Raw genomic sequence first — 27,685 nt, 5'->3', positions numbered from 1 at the left:
TGTACACGCCAAATTGCTCTCTAAACAAATTTATCTTGTGCAGAATGAATGAACCAAGCTCATGAGTTTTGAGATCTTCTTAATTACACTGTGCTTTGGTCTGTGTGTACGTCTCATATATTGTAAGCTATTCAGTAATGCCGCATTTATTTTACCAATGCAACTGTGACTGTATTACTACTTACACATAAAACTTTATTAGTATTATTTATTTATTTATTTATTTATTTACCCTGACATTTGAAACACTGGTAGCAAACAAGTCGCCAGCGTCTCCAAGATGAATAAAATGTTGTATAGGTGAAAGAATGGTGTGAGGTGAAATAAATCCTAACAGCTATTAAGCAGCTTGGTATACCGCGACCTGAGTATTCGTTTGCACAGAATAAAATAGTAAAAGACAGCACAAGAGAAGACATACAGCCATTTCTGCGTATTTTGCGATAAGACACACACACAAAAAGAAGGCGGTCTTCTAACATGCACGAAGCTGTAACTATCAACAAAGAAAATGAAAATATATAACAGGTTTCATATAGCTGTGCAATTGCATCAAAGCCGAACAAACGCCATCAAAAAAAGATTCCTCTCTCAAATGACACAAAAAGAACGACAATTCGCAACCTACCTTCGTTAGAGAGCAAATAATTCAAGAAAGGACGCGTGATCATTAGCGCAGTGATTTGGACACGACAGTCATGAGTTCGTGCACAGAAGATGGTAACACAAAAGCGACTCGACAAAGAAGATTGAGCGCTTCTTTCGAAAGCTGGCCTGTGTGAACGATACAGCATTCAGCGTGATTTTCTTTTCGCGTCCGTGCTGTGCTCACCCCGATGTTAGACTTTCTTTTTGCCCGTGCATTGTATCCTCCCCCCTCTTCTCTTTCTCTAGTCCAGGTTAGTAAACCAAATATTCTCATCTAGTTTACCTCCTTGCCTTTCCCTTTATTCCTCTCTTCTCGTCACGAAGGCGGTAAATTAACTACGGTATAACCTACTGTCGGTGCCACGTAACACGCACCAATTTCTTTCTTTTCTTTTGAAATGACATGATCTTTAACCAGTACTTGTTGCAATTGGAACTGTTTCTACAAAAAAAAATAAAAAAATTTTACATGTAGCACCTAATTGAACTGCACTTCTCTCAATATGTTCCGCAAACTGATGAATGTTAGGGAAGTTCATGATTTCTCAGCCGACACACTTCTAGCCTGAAATGAGTAGAAAGAGTTCCCGCGTCAATAATCGGTCTTTCCCCCAAGAGCGCATCACGTCATTCCAGCTGCCTGACAGGCAAATAATCTGCAAGTTTATTTTTCAAAAGTGTAAGTGCTAATAGGTGCACCGGAGATCTGCCCAGCCTTCTCTACGTGAAGGCGCCAATAATAACAGGGTCTCAATGTTTCGAATGAGACTTGCTGCGGTCCTGAATTCAACTCGATACGAGGCTCGCAAAGCTGCACCACAATTCTCAACCACGGGACTCGACTTTCCTCTGTATCGCACCCGTACACTGCGTATGACGTGATATGTTGTGGTGTGCCTTCCTCTTTCTTTTCTTTTTCCACTCCTTCCTGTTCCCTTTTCCTTTTTTCTTCTCTCTCTCTTCTCGAGTGTGTGGGCGTAGTGTCTGTTGCAGGAAACAATCACTAGCCCGCTCCTCTTCCGCTCTATGTAACGTTTGCACATGTTTAACACGAATAATAGACAATTTAGAGTGCACACAATAATATTACAAATCACCTAAAACCACTGCTCTTACACGGGACAAAAATTCGAACTAGACAACGGAAGGTTATGGCAGGACGATAAGCGTACTTCCTCCTCCTATCTCTCCGTCCCGGTTACATGTACGAACGGCGCCTTTAGTCTGTTTACGTTTGCTTGTCTCGGTGAAAGTAAATCAACACTGCCATAAAGACAGGCACGTGGCTATGCTATCAAACTCGCTGAGAATGAAAAAAAAACACTACAGCTTCAGAAATCGATTCGGCCTGCGCGACAGCTCGCGGTAGAGTGATGAACGATCGCCTGTGTGTGTGCACGTGATGCTTTCGCGTGGCTTCTCTTTCTCGCCTTGCTTACCTCCACATCATCTTTGCATAGTGAATGAAAAATAGAACTTCACATTCCGCAATGGAGCACTTTCCGGCTTTCTACAAGCAAAACAGATCATTTCCCTCAGTCGTCTCGCTTGAAAAAGGTTTAGTAGTGCTCTGTAAAATGTCTGTACTTTCTTGTGAGCTGCGCAAGCCTTGAAGAAAATTTATATAATAATAACAAAAAGCCTGAGCACATCCGTGTAACCCATATACTTAATTTCACACATAGTGCATTAACTTGCGTTAATTACAATATCTGATGCTTCGCGAAAGATAGCCTCAGCTGCTTTTGCGTGTGGAAACCCGACGTCATTAGTTGACAGTGAAAGGTAACCAAACCACGCTGTTCAGCTTTCGTCACCTATGCATTTTTTGCGCCTCTTTACCTGTACAGCTTTTGATGCATCATCGAGCGCGTCAGCTTAGTGGAAATGGCGTTCTGCTGTTGGGCATAAGGTCACTATTTCAATTACATGCGGATTACAATCTGTTGGGAGCACCCAGTTCAAAAAAAGAAAGACGAGAAAGAGAGGCACAAAGAATGTGACTAAACATAACGAAAATATGGCTCGTAAGCTTAAACCAGTGGCGAATACATATTCTTTATAGTCGTCACGACGGAAGTAACTGTTATAGTAACAAGGTTGCAATCTTACAAGAAAAACAGTTGACGATAAAAGATTACCGGTGTTGGTGTAACGACGGGAGGTCAGAACGTACACTGCGGAAACTTGTCACCTATACCGCCAAAACATGACAAAAATTTAAGGATGAAACATTTGTTTACATTCTCTTGTGCTTTCGGACTGAACAAAAGGCAAAAAAACGCATTTGTACCTAGCTTTCGATGCAAGCGAAAACATAATAAGCAAGGAACCCGAAGTGCGATCGAAATCAATCAGCCAGTCATCCACTATGACACAATCCTCATAACCCGGCCATTCCATTCGAATGATAAAACTTCCGCATAACTTTCGGTTCTTGCCTTTAATTTGTTTTTTTTTTAGCGCCAATCAACTTTCACCGATCAGAGTTTGTTGTCCCTCTAGGACCAGGAACCGAAACCGGAAAAGGTCGAAAGAGAGACGCGCAGGGCCAAAAATCTCGAAGCCACTCAAACTTCCTTACAACGCTGACATGACAAGCGTGTACTCCGCGATCTCAGAAAGACCGCAGAAAAGCTCACCGGAAAGCCTCATTTGCCTACAAAAGCGACGACAGCAGCCGAAAGTGCGGCGGTGCGACGCGACCCCCGGACCCGAGCCGATAAGCCCCGAGCGTTCGGTGAAAGCCCAGAAGCAAACAGAAGCGGAACGCTGCGCGGAAGCCAAACACCGAACGCGAGCGCGAGAGTCGGCATTCTCCGTGCGCTTCACTTATTTACGAACTGATCTTCGACGAAATAACAAACAAAAGAAGATCCACCGCCACCTCGCATCGCCGTGGAAATGCTCGCAACGAGCGCTTCTCCCAAGAGCAAAGCATTAGTTCGGGCTCGTTGGCAGTCCATACTTACTGGTGTTTTAGCGCAGAATCTACAAAGAAGCACACGGAGAGTTCAGTTCGTGTCTCTGTCCGCTTCTTTGCAGATTCGGTGCTAAAACGCTAATAAGTCTCCCCAGAGATTCCGTTTGCGGCAAAAGACGTTATCACGTTCCCATGTCTAATGTCAGTTAAAGCAAGAGAAAGCGTAATTACGTCCTTTCTTTTCATCCTTCATCATTCCTCCCGTCTCTTCTTCCTGTGCAGAGTACCAAGCCAGAGCAAGCTATTGTTCAGGCCAACCTCTCATCCGTTCTGTAAATATGCATGTCCACCACGTTGCGGCATAGCTAAAACCTTATGTCAAAGGTCAGCTGCTTGTAAAAAGGCAAGAGCTGCCGTTATATCAAGACTGTGCTGTTTACGTCAGGCCAAGGACGGAAAACAAAGTCATCAGATAGTGGTCCGCTACATTGATGTGTGCGATCGAAGTGGCCAGCTTCTGTCGGTGTCTCGCGTGCACGTCAAACAAACACGAAACATGTGTGCAAGTAGCACTTGACCGTGCGAGCTTCTCGACCTCGCGCAAATAAATGGGCATAAGATAACCTTCAATAGATACCTGCACACTCTAGCCTTGTCAGGAATGGGCCGGAAAACGGCAAAGATGTCCTTGAACAATGGCTCTGAACACTGGTTCTAGCGAAAGGACGTAAACTGCCTACCTTCATCGCGTCATATATATATACGCAACTATACGGTTCAGCACTGGGCACGAGGTGCGTGCGTGCGTGCGCGCGTGCGCGTCTTTCGGGTGAATGCCTGACTAAGAACATTCGAAATGATTTACTTTCGGGTGAATGCCTGACTAAGAACATTCGAAATGATTTACTTTCGGGTGAATGCCTGACTAAGCACACTCGAAATGATTTCGTCTCGTAGCATCAGATGGATTATTAAAATTATTGCGTTAATATTTAAGAAATTCTAACGGTATTCCAGAAAAGAGCACATACACGGCTGCTGATACTTTCTTAAGCTGATTGTTATAGCTCTATTTTGCGTTCATGCCTCTTAAAACGAAATTCGATAGCCAATTAACCAATTTAACAATAAACAGCATCTTCATGGAACTAAACCACTGCAGTATAAAATAGCATTTCATTCATAGCTTGCTTTTCATACATCATATAGAAGTACGCGAGACATTGAAGCAACACGAAATGTGCAAGCATATGCATCTAGAAACTGCTAAAGTGAATTTGCCTACTGCGCTCGCCATGGGTTGTGCGTAGGCGAAATTCAGATTATTTGGGGCTAATTAAGTCCTGTGCAATACGATACGTAATTACGTGCTCCCAAGAGTACATAACTGAGTTTTACGAGCGGTGCACGCAACCCTGGCATAACTATATATGCAACCACGATCAAATTAAGCTAAATCCGGGGGAAGTCTATCGAAAACCTTTGTGCGAAGCTAAATGCCTGTGAATGAAATACTACCTCTGCAAAATATCCGTTTAAGCGTCATACTGTCGCTACCTGCAGTGTTTTTCAGAGTCTTGACACAACTGTACAAGGTGCCAACTTCGAATTCGGTGAACAGTGGGGAAATGTTAAGGGAAACTTGTGGCGAAAATTTCAGGTTCCTGGTTTGCGTAGAAGTGTTGCAAATAATTACTGAATCCGCGTATTCTTTTTACTACTTTCATGTTGTTGTTTATTAGCTGCAACAATATGGAATGTTCGGCTACTGAAGAGCCAGCTATATCCCAACACTGCAGCTACACCACACACATATTACAAAACGACACCCTACACTGGAGAAGGGTATAAATAGAAAAAGAAAAGGAAATAATTCAGGCTTTCACAATCGCATGGAGTTAAGGTCATTAAATTGACTTTATAAATGTACCAAGAAGTTGACATGAACTGTAAATCTGAACATGCATATTGCAGAGTCAGCGCATGAGCTGTGACAACCACAAGTACTCTGCTCATGATTAAATGCATCACTTCAATGCAAAGCGTATAAGAAGTCAGTGACGGGAAAACAATGTCAGGATAATAAAATGAAGTAAAATAAAGAAAAGCACACCAAAGATACAAAATTTCAGTGGTACGACGAAGCCTTTATTCCGTTATTGCGAGGCACAATTTACGTCACCAGAAAAGTACTATTCACAAGGAACTAATCAGACAAAGAAATCGTGCAAGGCTTTCGCAGTCTCACTTTGTTTATAGGGACAGGACCAGGGACCGAGCAATTCTTTTACAGCTGAGGGACGCCTATCATACGTCATAAGGGGGTCCGTACTTGATTTCTTTAGTGTCCTCGGTGACATAAACAAGGAAGCTTGTTCATGTGTGGCCAAAATAAGGGATACGCTATGAGTTGTATTTGGGCAGAATCTAAAGTGGGTGGATTAAGCGCGACCTTTGGAATAAGTTGCGTATACAAGTGCTCCGCGGCGTTACGAGCGGCGCGACATTGGGCACGCTCCCCTGGCGTAACTGCAAATGCCATTAAAATAAAGCTTCGCGAAATAAGGCATGTCACTATAGGCGAATCTGTGTGCGAAGATAAGTGTCTCTGCATAAAATACAGCTTTTGCAAAAAAAGAAATTCCTTCTAAGCAAGTTTTGGGAAGTGTCGCGCAGCCGTTATCAACTACGTTTCCCGATGTCCCGCGATAACTATGTGTTACAAAAAAAGAACCTTATATTCGGTAGACATAGGGTTCATCCAAACTGCAATCTGACTCAATATGTTAACGTTTCTGGCTCAGTTAGGAGCGTTACAAATAATTATGGAACCCTGCTTTCTCCGTGGAAGGCTACAGCGCGAAAACCGACGGAGACAAAGGAGGCACACAAAGTACACAGACACTTTGTGTGCCTCCTTTGTCTCCGTCGGCTCTCCACACTGTAGCCTTCCACTACGTTCAACCAATAAGCCCAACTAGTTACTCTGCTCGTTTTTCCGGTTTATTGTTTGTGATTATATTCGGTGAATGTCAATTCGAAGTAACAGGTGATGTGCAGGCAAAATTCCAAAGTGAGTGGATTGATTGCTGCCTTTGAAATCTATTACGTATGCAAGCGCTCCAGAGCGCTACGAATGTGTCTCACGCGGAGCGCATAATTTAGCTAATTGCTTTGGAAGAACAACAAATGCCACCGAGATCACAATTAGCGAAATTAGGGGAATGCTACGACAAATCTCCGTGCGAAGTTAAATACGTGTGCATCAGCTGCAGCCTTTACAAAAGAATTCTTAATCAAGTATTCGAAAGTTTCCCACAGACGTTTTCAGCAATGCTTGCCAATCTCCCGGGACGCGTTATACCAGGTTTATCATTAGTTTAAATTAGAAGCGTTGTAGGTAACTACTGAACCCTCCTTTTTAAGCACCATGCGAGGCTGGTAGTAGGTTGTTTCCCCGGTGCCCTCGGTGAAGAAAACAGGGTACATTGTTTGTATTTGTTTTAAATTACGAGCATATTAGGGATTATGTGTTGGCAAAGTTCGAAGACTCTATACTCGTTTCAGCCTTTGCAGCAAATTACGGAGGCAAGCAATCTGCAGCGCTTTAAGTATGTTTTACAGCAACGCAGAATTTATCCCACCCGCCCCGGGACAATTGTGAATCCGACCAAGATCACATTTTCGAAAAGTGGGAAGTGGAGATGACTCTATAGCCAATGTCCTGGCGAAGTAAAACGTGTGTAGAGGAATTGTAATACCTACCTTCGTAAAAAAAAAAATTAATGCTAACAATTAAGTGCTCGAAAGCTTTGTATGTGGTCAAGGTTTCAAACAGACCGGTCATATAGGGGCAACGTTTTAAAGTGTACGATTTCTTTACAGGCAAATGAAATTATTATTGCAACGGCTCGAAAGCAGCAGATTCGCTGGAAATTGGGTTGTGATTTTGCAAGGTCGCACAAGGCTGCTGTTTTTTTTTTTTTTCGCTCTACAGTTACGTTCAATGAGCACGTGTCTCTGGCCAAAGACTGCCACGTGAAGCCGAAAAGAAATGAAGAAAAAGAAAAACGGTGACCGTTATTCCTTAAAGCAATAGTGAAACATCGGTGTTTTCTGCATGGCGTCTCTGTGACTGACAGTATTTCTGTAGGCGTCTTTCCTTCCGGCACGGAGCCAGGAATTATTACTCTGTTCCCACAGATAAACGTACTTTTTCAAACATCTGGCGTATTTCACTTCCGTCGCTGTTCCTTCCTAGAAAAAGCGATCCGTAAAAGAGGAAACTCATAGCCGATACATATTGCCTCTTCTCTCGCCAACAGATAAATCTTCTCGTCGCCACGACGGCCGCCTTTCGACGTGTCTTTCGAAGCGAACCCATCTCTTATTGCGGCGAGAAGCTACCGCCACCGTTCGTTCGCAGGCGGCGCAAACAACTGCATTACTCACGCCAAAGGCAAACGGAGATATCCGAAATGGCTTGACGTGTCTCAATTTTTGTTTCGCCTCGCAGAAACCCGCTTACATAAAGAATGTGCTTACGGCAGCACCACGCGCGGGAGCAAAAAATAAATGCGCGAAAAAAAAAGGAAGTGAAGGCATATCGTATAGAATGGACAACCAAGGCCACCGCCTCGAGACAACAGAAAGAGAAGCAAGAATTCGAAGGAGGCTTCGCTTCTTTTCGTTATCGTCGCAATCGCCCGAATGTCGTAGCGTGCCGAAACAGAACGCACGTACACGTTGAACAGCCGACTCACGTTGATCCCAGTTTCGCTCGGTTCAATATCATTTCTACGTTCTGGAAGCCGGCGGCGCTGGCGTCACTGAACCGCCGGCTTGCGTTTATGAAATTCTAACCTCTCTCCGTTTTGGCCTTGCATTGCCACAATCGCTTATACCCGGTGTCCTCTGCGACTTTTTCGCAACAGTGTCTTGAATTCCGAAATGCTGAAATGTGCAACTACACTTCGAACAATTATCAGAAGTTGCATGAGAAACGATAACGCTGTTTGTCCACGCGTATCCATTCCTCAGCTTCCGAAGAAATTGGGACGAAGACGCAACGAAATCAAATGCATGTAATAAATTTTTGCAAGTCAGAACTAGAAAGCTTGAATGTACTTGGTAGTAAAATAATTAATTTAAGTGAACTTAGCTGTTGAAGAGCAGAAATTCTAATTTTATGAGTTAACAGACTTTCTTTTTTAACAGAGTAAAGACGAAACATACATTGGGGGGGGGGGGGGGAGGGCACAGGGAGCAGGCACTTTCTGCCGTAGCAGTGGTCCCCCTGTTTAGTTGGCGCGTGGCAAGTGCCATGTTCCACGTTGCCACGCAACGTGTGTGTCGTAATTTGCTCAAGTTGATGGTTCGGACATCTATAAAATCGCTGGAAATTTACTCCATTCCGCGCCCATCTCGTCCTTCATCTATTTCTATGCTGCGCTGCTTCTTTTGTTCAGCTAAGAATAATAAGAATCACAAATTCATCAAACACACGCACTACACATATGCAGGGTATGCACATATAAGCATATGCAAATGCCACATAGCAAGGCGGAGCCAAGGCAATGTTGCTTGCCATCGCTCGGAGATACTCAGAATATCTTTCGCATTCCGCCTATTCATAATTAATCCTAATTAATAAACTTCTCAGATGTTATAATTAGGTGAAAAGTGTCAATGAGAAAATTGTAGAGCCAAATGAAAAACTCCCGATACAGCTTTCTGTTGCTCAATAAATTCTACATAAATTTGTTTTCCCAATCTTGAAAGAAGCCCGCGAATACATGCGTAATTGCCGCGCGACTGGCCGCTTGGGGCACTCAAGAGGGACGCACTGAATTAGCGACGCCTCTGCTTATCGTTTGGGAATGATTACAACGAAGGCGCCAAATAAAATAACGGACGTTGTTTTAATTTGGCGCCTTCGTTGTAATCACGCATAAACAACTCGTCCACCAGCACGTGCTCAGTTTGGGAATGTCCGAGAGCCCGATGTGCGACTCCTGTGGGTGTGAGGAAACCATCGAGCACCTATTGCGTACCTGCCCTCGCTACGATGTCCAACGCCTCTCTCTGCGGGCAGCTTTACAGCGACTGGACTCGAGACCGTTCACCGAGTCAAAGATACTCGGACCGTGGCCACACCCGTGACTAGCTCGAAAAGCGATTCGTGCACTAGTGCAATACTTGAAGTGCACTGGCTTAAGAGACCGTTTATAGTTTCCCTGTGTATAGAGTCCCTCCCACACGCACTCAGTGCTTACTCTCTCCCTTTTTCCTCTTTCTATCTCCTTTTCCCCACCCCCAGTGCAGGGTAGTAAACAGGATGCTCTTCTAGTTGACCTCCCTGCCTTTCCTATCCTTGTTCTCTCTCTCTCTCTCTATCTCTCTCTTTCTGCTTATCTTTGGGAGGGGTCCAGCTACAGCTGCGTGACACGTTTCTGTAATGTTTTAAGTGACCATTGCAAGCATGCGCACTTGTATTCTTTGAACACCGAACTAAGAATAAACAGTTGAAGTTTAGCGCCCACTATGCTCCTGTTTTCTCCCTCCCTCTAAAGCTTTTTGTTTCCTCTATCGCACTATTACGCATTCCTCGGGCGAATGACTTCTACGGCTACTGTTGCTACTACAGAGTGGCTATCCCCTATTCAGGATAGCCACTTATTGCCTGCAGTGTCCCACCTTGCAGTAGTCGGGGGAGTCCTGGTCCACGCACACGGTGGCCAAGTAGTCGGGCCTGTCCTTCTGCGGCACCGAGCACGGTAGCCAGAGCATCTTCTCGTGTCCACCCTCGGTCATTGCCTCGAGAGGGGTGCGGTAGCCGACCGAGTCCGGGCACCGCTCCACTCCCACGCGGTTGGCGGTGCTCGCGCACCCTGCATGTAGGGGCCAAAAGTGACGTCGAACGGAACATAGGAGAGAGTCACGACAACCTAGCCTCGAAATCAAAGTGGACGAACGCAGAATCAGTCATTTATAATACGAAGAAGAAAAAAGAAAGGCGCGCTAACAAACGAAGCGCTGGATGAAGTCAGCGAGGTGTCTTTTTACTTTTCTGGGCCCATTATTAGCGCTGTTTTCGTTCTAGAGGACTATGTTGTACAGGTGGGGACAAAGGCAATTGGGAAATGGTGGCTGAGGCCAAACTGCTATCCCGCTGCTCTCTAGAAATTCAGTCACGCATGCGCGCAAGCCGACCCAGGTAGTCAGTTCACACCTTTTGAACGGTTTCTTTACCCGTGGATCGGACCTCGGAGTGTCATTTCCAGGCCTCCTTGAGACTCGCCTGTGTCACGGGGGCGTGTCGAGGGCGTCCTAAGTGAAGAAGCAGCTATGCTATCAGCGCCATCGCGCTATAGTAGCTGTTCAGCCGCGGTATGTGCGAAAGACGCTGTGCAACCACAGGCAAAGAAACACATCGGCAGGTGTGAACTAGCTATTGGCTTCGGCCTCGTGCGTGTGTGATCCAATGCCTTGCTTGCCCCGGGGCTGCTAGAAGGCACTGGGATGCAGTTCTGCCTAGGATGCCTACATAGGCTCACGACTCCGTCTCATAGTCGCGCGCGTATGTAGGCTTAATAGTTCGAACACAAAGCTCCCGTGTTGCTCTGGTTCACCTCCCTGCGTTTCTCTGCATTCTTCTTTGCATTCTTCTCTCTCTCTCCCGCGTTGCAATTGCTATTGTACGCACCTGTACCAGCTAGCAAATCAGTGAACTCTCTTGCGAAATCAACGTTGGGTGGCCCTTTCGAAAATGCCTCGAAGTAACTGAAAAGTACCAAATGAAATGACCACATGCAATGCAGTGGTGACGTCACATATGTTGCTGCAGCAACGTCCCTTGCATTCAAGGGGCACTAAATATCAAGGTCACAACAAAGTTTATCAGAAAACAAAGCTTTCTGGACATCATATAACGATATTAAGGCGAAAAGCACGTGGCGATGCCGCGTTGAAGCTTCCTTGTGACCTCATGACTTTTCATAGCGTCTGCTTCGGGCTATAGTTATTCTCGTTAAAGAGCGATTAAGAACTACAGCTAACAAGCTTTGACAACCTTGAGAAACAAGCAAAAGTACTCTGATAATTTGACATCACAGTGCGTACCTGCGCTATGATTTGGGCACAAAATTAGAGAACAAAAACTGATGCCTTTAGCTTTTTCCCTTTTTTCTCCGAATGATTCAGACTAGAACGATAACCTGATCAGGATAACTTGATTCAGTGCTTATATGAACTGTTCCTTTGAAACTTATTCTCCGGGCGCAGAACGTCCTGTCACATCAACAATAAAAAAGGCGCTTCAAAATTTGCTATTACTAAATTAAATTTTGCTATTAAATAGTCCATACTGTGCAGTTTCTACTTATTTTATCGAGTAGTGGTCCGTAGGTAATGCAACTGCCTCTACAATTTAAAATACAAATTTTTTTACAACTACCATCGTGCACTGGCAGGTCAACGGAAGAGACACGATAGAGTATATCAAATAAAGAATAATTTTTTTACTAACTTTAAGATCGTTAAAATCGCCCGTAGCATGAAAACAAACATACTTATTGGGCGAGATTGCTCGAAGAGGCGGACGCTGCACACCAAATTAAAATGCATATTCGAAAATGAACATTACACTAATAATCTTTTTAACACGTTACGTTACGACACATACTGCAGTTTACAAAATTAAATTCAGTCAGGTCTCAACGCACTACTATTTGAAACTAATTTTGAAACTAGTACCAGTTTTGAGATAGGCACCGTCAGGCTTGCGGTAAGCATGCAGTTGTCCCACTTGCTTCTTCTTTTTTTCTTTTTTTGCAAGACACTTTGATGCACTGAAGCACAAAAATAACTGTAACACCAATACATGTATTTCGACGCACATATTGGAAATTCATATCTAAACAGTGCTGCCATCCTCAGCATTCATTCCAATTGGATAAACATGGAGGCGCACCGACTGCAATTAGTATATCAAAATATGTCTCGTAAAGCAATTAGTTTAGAAATGTTTTAGCGAAATTTTGATACTTAACTGAAGCAGTAGAATTGTGCTACATGTCACGAGCGATTTTTTTTAATTATGTCAACTCTTTAAAAAGCACCGTATATATAAAGCAGAAGCAATAATTATGCCCGAGAGATGTTTGACAAGGTAAGAGAAAAATGAAGTTAGTATAGTGACTTCTTTGACAGACCGCCTGGTCATGCACACATATGCAGGCTTCAGCGTCTTCATACTGTTCGTGTCAAAAGTCTCAGTACAGACAAAAACGTCCTCGTGTTTGTCCTTTTCTGTTTCGGTCAGACGTTTCACGTGTGAGAAAAAACTGCTCCGTCACATAAATGTAAGTTAATCGCATAGGTAGAACGTTCATTTGTACGTATGTTAGATAGATGACAATCATCAAGCTTCACTACTGAGTCCCGTCGAGACGATCCAAATTTAAACACGGAACTAAGCAATCACATACAGACGTGCGCCCGCTGCGTTGTCTTCAAGATGTAAAAAGGAAAGACAGACGGCCTTCTTTTCGAAATTACTTCCACCTTATTCATTGCGCAAATCTCAAGCGCTCGCGCAAGCGCACGTAAGCGCACTAGTCTGGGTTTAATTTGCTTTTCTCCGTCGATGGACCGACTTCAAAAAGCACGCACTTCTAAAACGATCCAATCTCGTGACTCGCTCAGGTAAACTAGAAAGAGCAAGTATTGCCAGCTGAAAGTGAGAAAAGTCCATACAGCTCAGAAAAGCAAGTTCCTTTAGTTCGAGAAGCCGATTCGAGAGCGAGGTCGCGAGATTTGTCTGAACTTGCCTTTTTTTTCTCTCTGTTTCTACTCTGCGAATATGTCGTCTCTGGTAGCATTAACTGGGATTTTAGACGGCCACTCAGACACAGCGCCCAAGTGCTATTTTCCCGCTCGTGCAAAGATAAGACAGTTCCCGAAGGACGTGACATGTCCTTCCCCCAACTCTGGAGTTTTCTTCGTTTTCTCTCTTTTCTTTCTTTTTCCTTTCTTTCTTATATTTCCCTATTTTATAGAAACTCCTCAGGCACGTTCGAAAGCTTCCTCGAGCAATCTAGTATTTTGTACTTAACTCGAACTTGTATGTGCGGCGGTGCGTACTGCCTCTTATACGGGCAACCTACGAGAATAGCAGGTTCCATTCTTTTTTTTTATTATTATTATTATATGGTACTTAGATTCGATATCATTTGCGTGAGTGGGCGCTTGGAAATTCTTGTACTTGTAGACGCATGCGTGACAGTTCCTGCCGCTTCTTCGCAAATCCAGTGGAGATGGGGGGCAAAAAAATTACTAAATACAAGTGCGGGAAAATACTTCTTGCTTGATTGTTTGTTTGCTTGCTTGCTTGTTTGTTTGATCTTGTTTTGTCCTCAAAAACTTGGTGACGTGGTCTCGTCACGTAATCTGTCTATTTTTTGCCGGATGTAACAAGACCTTGAGGGATTATATCGGCACGAGACGTATGCTGGCCTCAAGCGGAGAAGAGACCAGTCCAAAGGCGATGAAGCCGGTATAAAACAAGTACAAACTGTTGAAACGCCTGGTACACCGTCCCCTGTTATATTACAGCGTTTGCTTTTACCAGCTTCTATGCCCTTATCTGTCTTATCGATCTTCTAGAACTTTAATGTGAAATACGAACGTGTGCCCCTCGCAGTATGGTTGCGAAAAGTAGACGTTCCATTCTCTTCCATCGCCTTTGGGAGGAGTGAGTTCTGATAATAAGGCCAGGCACGTAAAAATCGTTGCTGAGCTCAGGCACCCTTTCCTTCATACCAAACTCATTAGGTAAATGGTGTCGCGAGCCTTCCAACGTTTATCGGTCCGTACGAAACAATTCAATTTCTACATCAAACAGTGTCACTATCTTTGCTCGTAGTATGACTACGTGCTACATGTTCAACGTTTCACACACCGCACAGATTTAATCACATCACCGACCTCCTAATCAGCCATTATGATTCCAGTGTCGTGAGCTTTAACGTGGCTCTATACACATTTCTCATTGACATGTATCTACTTTACATGTTAGCGCAATTCCATTTTTCACAATTTAGTGCACAATGCATTGCGCAATCCTTGGCGCCATTTGGCATTGGATGGCCTCGTGTAATGAAAACTTGTGAATCAACATCGCTGTTTTAAAAGGTGCACAGCGCAACATTATTTTAAGTGTTCAATGACGAAAAACCCCTACGCGACCGTTCATCACCAGGAAATAAGCACAAAGTATTTACAGTATTCCTCCGAGAGCACGCTTTCACGTGATTTCACTGCTGACCAAGTGTCTTAGACCTTGACCCAACGTGGATTTCGTCAAATGTTTCCCGCATTGACAAAGGAATAAAAGAAAGTCATTTGTCAGTCATTTAAGGCGATTTTAGGGAATGCGGATAACAGAGAGCTGAATTTAAGAGTAACACATAGACCTAGAAATAAGATGGCGCTAAGCGTAAATGCAAGACTACTTTCGTATATATGCAGCTCAGAAAAAAATTTTTTTGTGTGTGGCAAGCGTAAAGGCAACCAAAACCTATATGGAAAAAGAAATTTCGTGCTACACTGAAGCAGATGATTTTTTTAAAAATGTAAAGAATACGCCGACTTCGCGAGCAAGTCTGAGCCGTTTCGAACACAGATGTGAGAATTATTGAGAGGTAAATGCACGGTCAACACGTGAAAACTCTCACTGACCTAAAGGCAGCCAAATATTTGGGAAAAGAAACCAAGACCCTCATTGCGTAAGGCTGGGAAAGCAAGTAAGCTAAAAGAAAAGTAGCGTGCTATGCTGCAACTAGTCAGCGGATAAATAACCGAAGTTTCGCATTACTCGGACATTTTGTGAGCGTAATCGGATGCAAGCATATCTGGTGGAGATCTCTAGCTCGCCAAATCGACGTACACGTTACAAGCAAAACAGACGCTTTAGCTCGGGCACTAGCGCTGTGGTCATTACGACCCCTCTATACGTAGAGAAGGTGCACCGCATACCAGAGAAATAGAAAGGAGAAAATTCACCTCCCATCAGCGATCGCGTCCACGCATGCACGGCCGATAGCGAAGGGGAGTCCTCAGAAGGTCGCTACCGATGATTATATGGCCGGAGGATGCGGCCTGTGCCTGGCCGCCGTATGGAGACATCTGAACCCGAGCAGCTGTGCAAATCGGCGCACCTTCTTCCAGTCTGTTTGCCTTCGCGTGCCTTATGCGGGCGACGAACCACGTACGCAAGCGTTACCGCCAGAGACACGTTCGATTGGCCCTTTTTTGCAGGGGCTCTTCAAGCGAGCAACGCCCACTTAAGCTGAGAGACTGCTACACTTCGTTCTGGTAGCGCCTTATTGGTAGACCACGCCCAGAGAACGAAGCTTTACATGTCATGCCGGACTTCAGTGCGTGCATACGTACGTACGTGCGTACGTGCATGCATGCGTGGACGCGTATGGTGTGGATTTCCATGTGTCTGAGTGAACGGGTTTGCGTGTGTTGAGCGGGTTTGCCTGTGTGTGTTTGTGTGTGTGTGTGTTTGTAAAAGGAGGGTAATTGCCATCCGGAATAGCCCCTGCACGCCCTCGCGTGTAATTACCGGCGTGATTCAACGTCTTTAGGGAGGCGGACATGCGACATAGTTTAGACGAAATACCAAATATTAAAAAGATAGGATAAAGAAAAAATGAGCGCGCTGCGACGAAGTGAGAGTGTCGCGACCGACTGCGAATCGAAGTAGGTTCAACGGAACAGCCGCGATTCGTCGAATATCCTGCCTTCAGTTCAAGTACCGAATCAGATCGATGGCGATCGTGAATACGCCTTCTCCATAGTATCAACGAAGGGTTGGGCTCGAGCCATTAGCTTCGCAGAAGCATTAGTTTCGCAGTGCGTGCGTTTCAGCCAATCAATGCGTGCTTCCCACTTCTTCGCCGTTCGTACCTTCGGTACCCATCGTGAAAGTGCCTGCGCGGCCTCGCCTGCATAAAGACGTCGCGTAAACGAAAACGAAAACTCAACAAGCGGCGACCCTGGCTCCCCTATACCCCATGTTCACGTTTCTAGGACGAGGTCGTTCAAGCAAACCCTCGAAGAGAGAGGATCACTGTTAACTACTGGGCGCTATACGTTGCCGTTTGTAGAGTCAGGGTATCGGGATATCTATAACCGGGCGCTGTAGAACGCCCAGAACTAACCCTTCTGGCACGACACGTGGCGCGTTCCCTTCTCTTGTCACCCGGCGAAGCCCAAACGGGAACACGGCAAGTACGGAACACATTGTGGAACACATTGTGGAACACATGCTGCACAGCGTACCTGTGCGATGTGACCTACAGATAAACGTACGTCATTCATTCTACGGCGGTCCCATGTGCTTCGCAAATCTGGTCGGGATTTTTAAGCGCGTTTACACACGAGAGCCACGATAGTGTAACGGTTACATTCCGATGCTTTTTTTTTCTAGCGCTTCTTCGGTGGTTTGAACTCCGCTTCGCCAGCATTGTCACAACGATCAGCTAGTCGTAAGCGCAGGTTGATAACAAATTCAAAGAACCTAGCTAAAGGAATTGTTACGCTCACAGGCGCCGGTAAATCGCGATGACGACATGCATTACACGAGCCAAGGCGGCCAGTGAATTAAAATTATGCAGATCCAACGCACATGTTTGAACCTATGTGAAGCGAAGCTTTCATGAAGCGGTTAACAAAATGCTACAAGTTTGGCCACTTCATTCGCTCGTCTTTGGCGTAAAGAAACCTGGCACTTGCATGTGCTCTCGCTCACCCGTGCTATATACATGCAATGTGACAGGTATTGGTTTATATTTCCTCGTTTCTTCTCATTTATTTTGAATGCAGCGTCTGGTTCTTCTGCCGATCGTCTGTTGTGCGGCATGGGCCACTGGATGAAAATCGCCACTACCATTATCAACATGCGGATGCGCTTCGTGCCCGATCCCCCGGTGTTGGGTATGTGCCGTAGTATAGAAATCATATAACTATCGACGCGCAACGATCGTCTCAAAGAGCTGATTGGTGGCACGAAATGTACCGCTCGGCCAGTCCCTTGTTACGGGCATGTGGCGTAGTATGGAAATCGCCATCGCAGTGAACACGTGGGCACGTTTCTTGGCTGATCCTTCACTGTGAGTATGTGTGACAGTATGGGAAACCAATAACGTCAACACGGGGCGATCACCTCAAAGAGAGAGAGAGTTCGCGTTGTCACAATATGTGAACCGCCCACTGCACGGCAAATCCCCCGTTGTCAATGTGTGCCAGTATGGAAATCTTCATCATTATCAACACGTGGCGGGCTAGTTGATGTTAGCACGAGAGAAGTATGCGTGAGAAGTATATGTGAGTTTGTTGGCCTAGTAAAGAAAGAAATAAAAAAAGGCGCTCGTGGCCCAATTGTAAGAGTATCGGACTGCAGCGATGGCTGGCCGAGCTTCGAGTCACGACCCCATAGGCGATTTTTTTTTTAACTGAGGTTGAATCTACTCGCCGAAAATCCGACCGACCCGACCGTATTCATGGGTACGCACTGAACTGCATCCCGGTTATTAATATTTCTCGCGAGAATAGGATCTCGTGGGCATCCTGAAGCGGCAGACCTGAGCGATGAAGGCGTTTGTTAGTAGTTTTGTCCTTTCGGCGTATTTTGAGCGAGCCCACAGCACATGCGGTGGGTCGCCTTTAAGGGCCCATTCAGCACAGTCTGAGGTGACAGGGCGGGGAGATTCTGAACTTCGATTCATTCATCTTCAAGCAACCCTGTATGATTTATCCTCTTTTTCTTCCATAACTATATATGAACTCTTATTTATTTATATATTTATTTTATATATATCGCCGCTTCTCGGTTGAAGTTGAAGTTTATTCATATGCAAAACATAGGTACATAAATATCATATACAAACTAGGGTCCCAAATTAATGATACTGAAAACGGGACCCTCGAAAACGAGTCACTCCTATTTGTGGGTATGCGCCATAGCCTGAAAATCGTCATCATCATCATCATTAACAACAACATCGTCATCATCAACAACATCGTAAATTTTACTGTCAACCGAGCCGAAAGAAGAAGCGACCACGCAAATAGCGCCACGAGCGATTCTCCCACAAAGACGGCGCCGGGGAAGGACCGACACCGACACGGGACCAACGCTACAGACGCAGGCCCACGCTGAACACCCACGCGGCGGCGACAAGACGCTATTCGGCCCCATTCCGCCAGATTTCGTGTGCTGGTCGGCGATCCTGGCCACCGCGCTAGGCCTAACCGTGTGCCTATTCGCTAGGCCTATTCGCTCCAGCGCGAATCGGACGAGCCGGCTCCGCTGCCGTCGACGCCGGGTTTCTGCTGCGAGAAACTCGTCGTCGAGATGTACCGGCGCGCCAACCGCACCGTCGACGCATGCAACAACTTCCTGGATTACGCCTGCTATCACCGAGATGGGCTCGCTGAAGCCAACGCTGAGCTATTCCGTGCGGAGGTATGCGTGCGCTGCATAATATTAAAGAAGGTCAGCCGGCACAATAGCTCGAAAGAAAAAAAGTTGCAGTTTCGAAGCACCGATTGCGAGCATAGTAGTTTTCCTGGCCGTATACACTAGTAAACATTCGCTTAATAAATAAATTAACAAAGATTAAATATGTAAGCGTGACCGACCGAGGACGCAGGGAGAAACAGACACAGCGCTGTATTTGTGCGTCTGCTTCTTTCTACGTCCTTGTTCAGTCTCGCTTACACATTCTATCATGGATTCAAACCAACTAGCCCGCCAACGTGTTTTAACTAAATTAGCAAGAGTGGTGTCACGCGCGCGAAGGCAAACATGAACACATCTCGCTCGATGAGCGCGGAAACTCGCTGTCGAAAATGCTGGAGCGAGGAAACACGGCAGCAGCAAGCGAATTAACCTTCGTGCAGCTCTCGCTTCAACGCGAACGAAACGTCGAAAGCACAGCGCATACGAAGCTACTGGCTCTACGCGCACTCTACAAAAATTGCAGATCGCTTTGAATATGAGGCCCGCGCGGGCGCGCACTTTGGCCACGTCGCAGATTGCTTTCAAGACACACGAGTGCCGTCAACGCGTCCCTACGGCATCCGTCAAAGGCGTCTACATAGAGTTTCTAAATAAATACCCTAGAGATAAATGTGGCGCTAGTGTCTACGGAAGCTCTCATGAGTGTTGCCTCAACCTACATGGGAATGATGGGAAGTACAGGCTTCGGATTGACCTCCATCTTTAGACTATAGTGGCATTTGCTTGCGGCGCAGTAAACTAAGCTATACTAAAATATCGTCGCGTAGAATCAACTTTTATTTCTGCAGTATCTTATATAATGTACAACAGGTTACATGAACTTTGTATGACTTTGAGATTGAAGCACGGTTTACTATGGTTTATCAACAGGGCACACCAGAGTATGCATTCTTGTGCGATTCTGTTCCCGATTTACCGCCAGAGAATACATATTTATTTATTTTTACAACATCAATAACCACCGTGCATGTACTTATCTAAAAATTTTCACCAAGTATATACGGAAATAAAATTGTTGGGTTGTGAGAGAGAAAGTTTGCGCCCTTGAGAGGAATGCTACAAGTGTCGTCTCCTACGACGCCTGCTCGCTACAAACGCTAGATTGTTCTCGCAGAAAACAGGAACTTGCGAAGTCTCTCGCTCTTTCGAAAGGCTCTGTCGGCTGTCACGATTGCACAACGTCTTCACGTAATTTTAAGCACATCTGCTGCAGTGCTAGATAGGACGCTTGTGGCTTCGTTATATTTTATATTGACGTACCACTTCCGAAGCGTTATGACGTGGCTTCGCACTTCCCCATTTTGCGACACTAGACTACAGTCATGAAGAAGCAACGTTTCCTATCACACGTAAGTTTGTGTTCTCAAAGTCCTAAAACACGTATTTCAATGAGCACATAAACGAGCAATGCATAATGAAGCCCTCAATAAAGTTTGATTGTCAAGACACTAAATGTACAACTGTCTATGCCTAGTATCAGTACTACCTTCTTTTTCCTATTCTGAAATATTCTAAAGCACGTAACGCTACAACGCCAACCTAACACACTCAGCAAACCGAGGTCCAAATGGTCAAAATATGTTTTTTCAACGTTTACAATGCCGTCGCTTTCTCGTCAGGGCTTCGACACCACACCGCAACACAAACATCGTCCCAGCCGCTTGCCCAGCGCGCTATCGCCACTTCGAGCAACAGAACAAAGGCAGAGAGCTTTGCGTTGCAGTGTCCCACTGCAGGTTATATCAACTGCGCTTGGAGCGAAACCAAAACTGGCAAAAAAACGCTTGTAGACTAGTTCACCAGTCAACAAAATGCCAATCCGTAGCCTGTACTTCCCATCATTCCCACGATGGTTGAACGATCGCAGCGCCAGACTTCCCTCTAGTTATACCAATATGAAACTTATGGGCGTCTACTGCACTGTCCACCATTCGCGTGCCCAACGCCGTAGTAGACGCCGCGGTTGTCTTCGATCTGTACTGAGAGGAGGGCGAGGAGGACATCAAGGCACCCTAGCAGTCGCCGAAGAACGCTCCTCCTGCCTCGCTTGACCCCCCTGCCTCGCGCGCGACAGGAGAGGGCACGCTTCCGGCCCGCGTTCCTAGGTCGCGCGCGCGATATTGAACCGCGTTCGCCGGCTCACCCTCGCACGCTTTCACTTTCACATAAAGCATACGGCGCGCGGCGATGGTTTTATCGCCCTTGGACTTTCTGCGGAACTTGACGGCGATGGCAGAAATGCGCCTGGAGCGTCCATATAATTTCTAACGCAAGAAAATGTTGCCGGCCGTTCACAGAAATTCTCTCGGCATGCGCGCGTAGTTTCTTACCACTGAGGCCGTGAGGGTCGTGAAAATCGGCACAAGTAAATGCAAACAGCGTGGAATTATTTAGTATACTTTGGCAGCGCCTCAGGCACCAAAGCAAGAATCCAAACTACTCCGTGCGTTGGGGATTCGTCGAGGCCTCCGCGCGCCGACGGTGTACGCCGATCTTGTATGCGTACACACCGCGGCACGCTCCGGGCTCGGTGGCCCGAACCATCGGAACACCCTGGCTGCGGTTCAAGCGCTGGTTTCCCGCAGCCCCTGTGCAGGTGCTGCGCCACACGCTTTACTGTATAATCAGGTGCTCTCCAGAGGTTTCCGTCTGCCGGTATTTTTTTAATTTTCACACGCCAAATGATCTAATAGGATCAAACCACACTAGGTAAAAAGCAGGTCGGATAGACCTAGGGGCACTTAGAAACAAGCTGGTCGGTCCCTGCCCAGACCTCCTTGGCTGCCGGCAGAATAACTGCACCCTAATAAATGTGCCTTTCCTGTGTGCACGACCGATGTTTGGCGGAGAAATATAAAATATGACGTCTTTATAAAATACATTCACACCGCATATTTCGGACGCATATTCACGTGTCTGAGATACCCTTTACGTGTGTCTAACACTTGGCTGCTCTCAGGGTGTTGATGGATGCGCTACGACTTTGTTGCTATGCGATAATATTTGGCAATAACAAATTGCTGTCGCCTGGAGCAAAGGCAGTGCCAATACGTTGTGGCTCCACGGAAGGGTCTTTAGCATGTGTATCATTATCCCGAAAGGAGTACTTTTGCTGCTTTCATTTCAGCTGCTTAAGAATGCTGGAAAGCATTCATAGTTTTATTGGTAGTGAAATGCGCCCTATAAGGGTACAGTTCCGAATTCTGCTTGTGTTGCAACTCAGATTGTACAAATTTCTTAATAAGAGAGCAACTCCAATGACATTTGACAAACGCTTCAACAAGCATTTGCTTAAGATTGTTCCGCAGTGACTCAGCGAAAGCATTCGCTCTGCTTGCAGGTCTTGTATCCGACACTGCAGGCAATCTTACGAACGCCTGCAAGCGACGTCCTACACGCTTACTACCTCAGCTGCTTCTTTGTTCTCGTAAAAGGACTGTCACCCACAAAGGTAGCCGTCAACGATGTCGCCGACATGTTCTCCAGGCGGAGTGGCACAATCGATCTTTCAATATTCAACACCACCGGTATACAGGAGATCAAGTACGGAATATCGCTCACTTTCCGCCTAAAAGTGAGCCTTAAGACTAACAAAAGGCCCTTCAACGCGGTAGTCTACCAATCGCCTGAATATGGAAATTTTGCAAGAATCCGGAGGAAAACGACTCGCACCCTCATCGACCACTCGAGATCGGTCGTCAGCCATCGCCTTGGAGTTAACGTTACGCACAAAAGCTTCTCATATTTACAACTCAGGCTGTACCACGCGAGCCTGGTGACTGATAAAACACAACCGTTACAAAGCGGGTTTGACGTGCTCGGCGAGCTATTCCCGAGAGTTTCACTCGATGAGTGGCGGCTTCATATGAACGACGTCTGCTCGTACCGCTGCAGCGGCACCAGGATGGTCACGGTAAATCACGCCAGTGTCATCCGGACGGTCTTCGCCATACTCGACTCGCCACATTTCCATGCGACATCAGTAGCCTTCCTCATCGCCGGAACCACGGCTGCCCTTTTCGAAAAAGGGTTCCTGTTAGACAGCACAGCGGAAAAAGGCACCGCGCTATGGACCGAGTTCTGTGACACCGACACCAGTCACCTCTTCGAATTGTGGGACCTGGTATCAGTGCACCAGTTCACGAACCAAGAGAGAGACGACACACTCCGCTCCCTCTACGACTCCATCTCCGCGACAGTCATCGCGGATGCCACCGACATATTCGCGAGTCCCGAAGACGCCAAGGAGGCGCATGCCTTGATCTCGCGACTGCGGTTGCTCTTACCCACGCAGCTGTCGCACTGGTACCAGATTTTCCTGCCGAACCTGACGGAAGACTATTGCACCAACGTCATCGCCGTCCGAGCTTTTCAGCGCAAGACGCTGCTGCACGCCGACGCCCGCGGTCTCGGTGATCTGAGTTGGACGCGTTTAAGGGGCTTGGATGCGTACGCCTTCCTCCTGGAGGACTCCATCGTGGTATCGCCCATCCTGTACGCAGATATCAGGGCCGAAGCCCACCATGAGACATACATCACTGCGGCGCTAGTGGGTGTCCAGCTGGCCTCTACTCTCTGGGAGGCCATGTTCGAGCACCCAGGCTGGAGAAAAGCGGTTCTGGAAGTGCTTAGCGGTCACATTGACTGTACACTGGGTCCACTTTTCCACGAGAATCCCACCGAGCTGCCCTACCCGGCGCTGTCGCTGCCCTCGACAGTGCGCGCAGTGGCGAGCGCCGGGTGGCACAGGGCGGTCACAATGTGGAGCTTGTGGTATATTTCGCCCAACCAATTCTTCTACATGCTATTCTAGGTGCGATACGTGTGCCACAGGCAGGAGCAGCTGAAGCAGCGGTCCCGCAGCACAAACTTTATGCGGCACTTCCCCGACTTTTGCTCAGCGTTTCAATGCCAGACGCTGGCTCGGGCGGCGAATTGCATACACGATCTGAGGGTCGCGCCTGTCGCCGTCTGATGGCGGGATTGGTCGCCTTCGTCCAGCATACACATGCGCAGTTTGTCAGTTAGTACGGGCTACTATACTGACTTCACACACAATAGAATATTCCGCACTCCATTGAAGTTATCGCGTCATCTTGCCTTTTCAGCTCTGCTCTGGCAACGTTTTCAGAAAAACACTACCAAATATACTTCCGAAACATCATGGCATCCTTTCCTGCGAGACGTTCTCCCTGAAGCACTCGCAGTCTCGCATAGCGTACGCGTCATGATTAGCGAACGCTGTCAAGGTTCTCCAAATGCTGCGAAAGCTCATTTGACGGACTAGACCTTATCAGAATAAATCCGAGCCAACCACTGCAAAACGTACACGTGTACAAGCGTTGTAGTTTTAATCCCTTTTCAATTCTTCTCTGGAGCATATCGAACGAGCATACGCTATTATATGATTATATTACATGATGAACGCATTCTAGAACGCGTTCTCCACTCCGGCTTACTGCCAAATGTGCGACCAGTATCCCTGAGAAGTCTTCATCTAGAACTATTGACCGGAAACATACCTTTGTGTCGCAGTAAATCGGCAGGCTTCAATTTCTCTTGCGCTGAACTCCCTACTGCACGGCAACAGCAGGCTCTCTCAACATTCACCGCCATCTTTTCAAGAAGTGCACATGGCGTCGGCTTCGCCCTCGGAAGTTTCGCCTCTTGTCGATACCAAAATGAATGAACAGACGCTGCTATGCTGTTGTCTGCGTGAGGCGCAACATCTAGCAAAAGATGCCAAGCTCGAATATTACGCGAAAGTGCTGTGGCGCTACGAAGCGAGCACTACCGCGAACTTAATGGGTTAAATTAAAATAATGAGACCGGAGAACATGTCACGCGCCTTAGAACCGCGAAAAACATTTTACCTTACGCTTGTGCTCACTGCAAAACTGCATAGGGCTTCGTATTAAAAGCCTTTTGCCCGCATTTGCGCGAAGTCGGCCTTGATAAGCACGTTCAGATGCTAGCAATTCTGGATTCCCTATTTTATTCGGATAGCGAAGCTGTCTATGGCTATGATCTGGAAAAAAAACGTGTCCGAGATGTTGACAAAAAATCATGTTGGCAGATCATGGTGATATTGCAGAAAGGGTCCAAGATCAATGGCACATATCCGTGTGGGCTCGGGGACCTGTAGCACGCCCTTGAACTATCTTTGTCACACGTGGGACACAAGAAGGTTCCAGGCACAAGGGTAAGAACAGATGTTTTTGAAAAAAAAAAAGCTTTTGCACCGTCTTCTTCAAAAAAGACAAAACATTCTTGACGCCCACCATGCACACGAGCTAGTCCCACTGCTCGCGCATTCGTAGTCGCCGTCGTCGTCTCCCACAGCTGGCTTCCGTTGACGCTCATCATTCCAGCGTAGAATTTCACTTCTATTTTGTCATCGTAATGTGCAGGTCGCGCTTACGGGGGCACGAGGCATTCATTGTCTTACGTAACGGAGTCATTTAATATCAAAGCTGATACGCGAATATGTGTGCGTACCTATATCGCTACGATGACCAATGATTAGGACAATAAATACCTTCGTACCTTTGTTCAATATTCTAGGTCACTTCTGTTTCGTGCGCTAAACAGCTCCGCTGGTCTTCGATCTTCACATAGAGGAAGTGCTCGGAATTTTTTTTATCTATCTCTTTTTTCTTCTTCTTAATGTGTAAGCATTCTCAGGATGCTTCTCTCACTTTCCGGAGAGTAACTTTATACCTATTTATGTCTCCAATTGTTTTTCCGCCTAGTTGGGTGACTGGGTAGTCAATCGTCGAACGAATAGCGCATCGGGCTGCTGCGCTGAGGGAACAGGAATCGAGGACAATCGTCGGACGGACCAACTTGGATCACTGAGTATGTGGCAATGTGTACGTATGTAAGGCTCTTCAACGAACCTTTTCACGCCGACATGGGTCACTGTAGATGCGGAAAATAGTAGGCACCGCTGTTCGAAGAAACTCTCTGACGCCTGTAACGTGCGCGACGTGTGTCTGGTAAAGATCGAGGCAACTACACGATGGCAGGAACAAGAAGCCGCCAAGGGCTTATTGGCACGCTCTTAAATAGTCAAACGCACGCGTAATATCAGTGCTGTCCTGATAAGGTAGCGCAGACAGCGCATGCCCGATACAACGCCCAGTGGCCTTTCTCTTCTTCTTTGATTCTTTCCTCGCCTTTTCCCTTTCCCCAGTGTAGGGTAGCCAACCGGGCTCAGTCCTTATCGGCGCGGCAAACGCGCCGGTAAGTTAAAATTGCAAGTGAGGACTTAAAGGCCTATAGTGAATAAAGTTCTACATGCAGTTTCAGCTCTTAGAGCGATTGATTATCGCACCGCACTCGATAGGGAGACGCTCGTGATTCTCATACGATGTTCGAGCTCACGACGGCCAACTCCAACTAATGAAGGAGCACAGCAGAAACCGTCACGAACCTCAGCAACCAAATCCAGGTTGCCAAAACGAGATTTACTCACGAAATAGATGACTTCTTCGCAACACAAATCACGAAGAAATTGCACATAACTGAAACTAAAAGTCATTGATATTAAATAGGTTTGTAGGAAGGTTCTCAAGGCACAATTCAGAGCACTCGAGATAGTTTCAGCATCGTCATTCGCTCCCGCGTTTCGTCCCGTGTCAGGTTCTGAGACTCGACGCAGAAATGAAGCCTTGTGAGGACATAGAACTTTATGATTCTATTCGTAAGTGCTTTTCTGTGTTCAGGGAAGCCAACGAGGTTCAACTTGGTAAGCTGGAGAAAAGATACCAGATCCATAAAGCTGTCGCTTCTTACTTGCTTCACACTGACGCAGTGGGTGAGTGTCTTCCAGTGATCTCACCAGTGCATTCAGCTGATCTGACGGATATAAAAGTCCTCCCCTGTCAACAGCAGTGGTGAGGGCTGCTTTCTTGGAGAGGTACGATGGAGCATTTGCGTAAATTTTTGCCACTGTATAGCGTGTAAGCACGGGCTGATCACGGGGAATCGACTGTTTCGCCGTTGACCACGTGCGGGAAGTGCCGCACAATGTATTGTTCGTGGAAGTGAAGCTCACAGGGGGCTGATTTCTCGTCGAGAACTTTTTCAGTCCGGCGGACAGCCCGTCGCCACGTTTCAAAACGTTCGGCATCCTGTGGCACAGAAAACAAAGTGACACGTTTGCCATCTTCCTTGACGATACGTAACCGGACGTGCAGTTTGGTACAAAGCACTGCGTTTGCTTCGCTTTCTTTACGCGATTATTCATTTGGCTGAAACAGGGCGCGGAAGTAAATCCTACATGCTAACGAGCAATCTTTCACCGCAAAGGAAACACCGCAAAAATTACATGCGCGCAACGTCGAACCGAGAAGACGACAGTCACGCGTACTCATGCCCAGAATACGAGGGAAAGAGGCGGAGGGGCCAGGAGAGACATTGCAACGCTCACCGCAGCGCCACCACGGCCACTGTGGCAGCGGCATGAATCGAAGGAGCGCGCTTCTGCCGCGAAAATGCGGGAGTGGGCGCCACCTCTA

General features: G+C 46.5%; 1 protein-coding gene across 2 annotated transcripts in view; it reads right to left on the bottom strand.

Annotated features, from left to right (window-relative positions):
* The window catches only part of LOC142582517 (methanethiol oxidase-like), a 142,118-nt gene that overhangs the window by 46,880 nt on the left and 67,553 nt on the right, over positions 1-27,685 (bottom strand). For both annotated transcript variants that reach the window (XM_075692335.1, XM_075692334.1), the window contains exon 2: positions 10,268-10,461. In XM_075692335.1, the coding sequence (XP_075548450.1) occupies positions 10,268-10,461 (194 nt within the window). The remainder of the gene's footprint in view (positions 1-10,267; positions 10,462-27,685) is intronic.

This window comes from Dermacentor variabilis, chromosome 5, assembly GCF_050947875.1.
Source record: "Dermacentor variabilis isolate Ectoservices chromosome 5, ASM5094787v1, whole genome shotgun sequence".
Classification (NCBI taxonomy): domain Eukaryota; kingdom Metazoa; phylum Arthropoda; class Arachnida; order Ixodida; family Ixodidae; genus Dermacentor; species Dermacentor variabilis.
The sequence above is the reverse complement of the archived record's forward strand: the minus strand, read 5'-3'. Positions and strand labels throughout refer to the sequence as shown.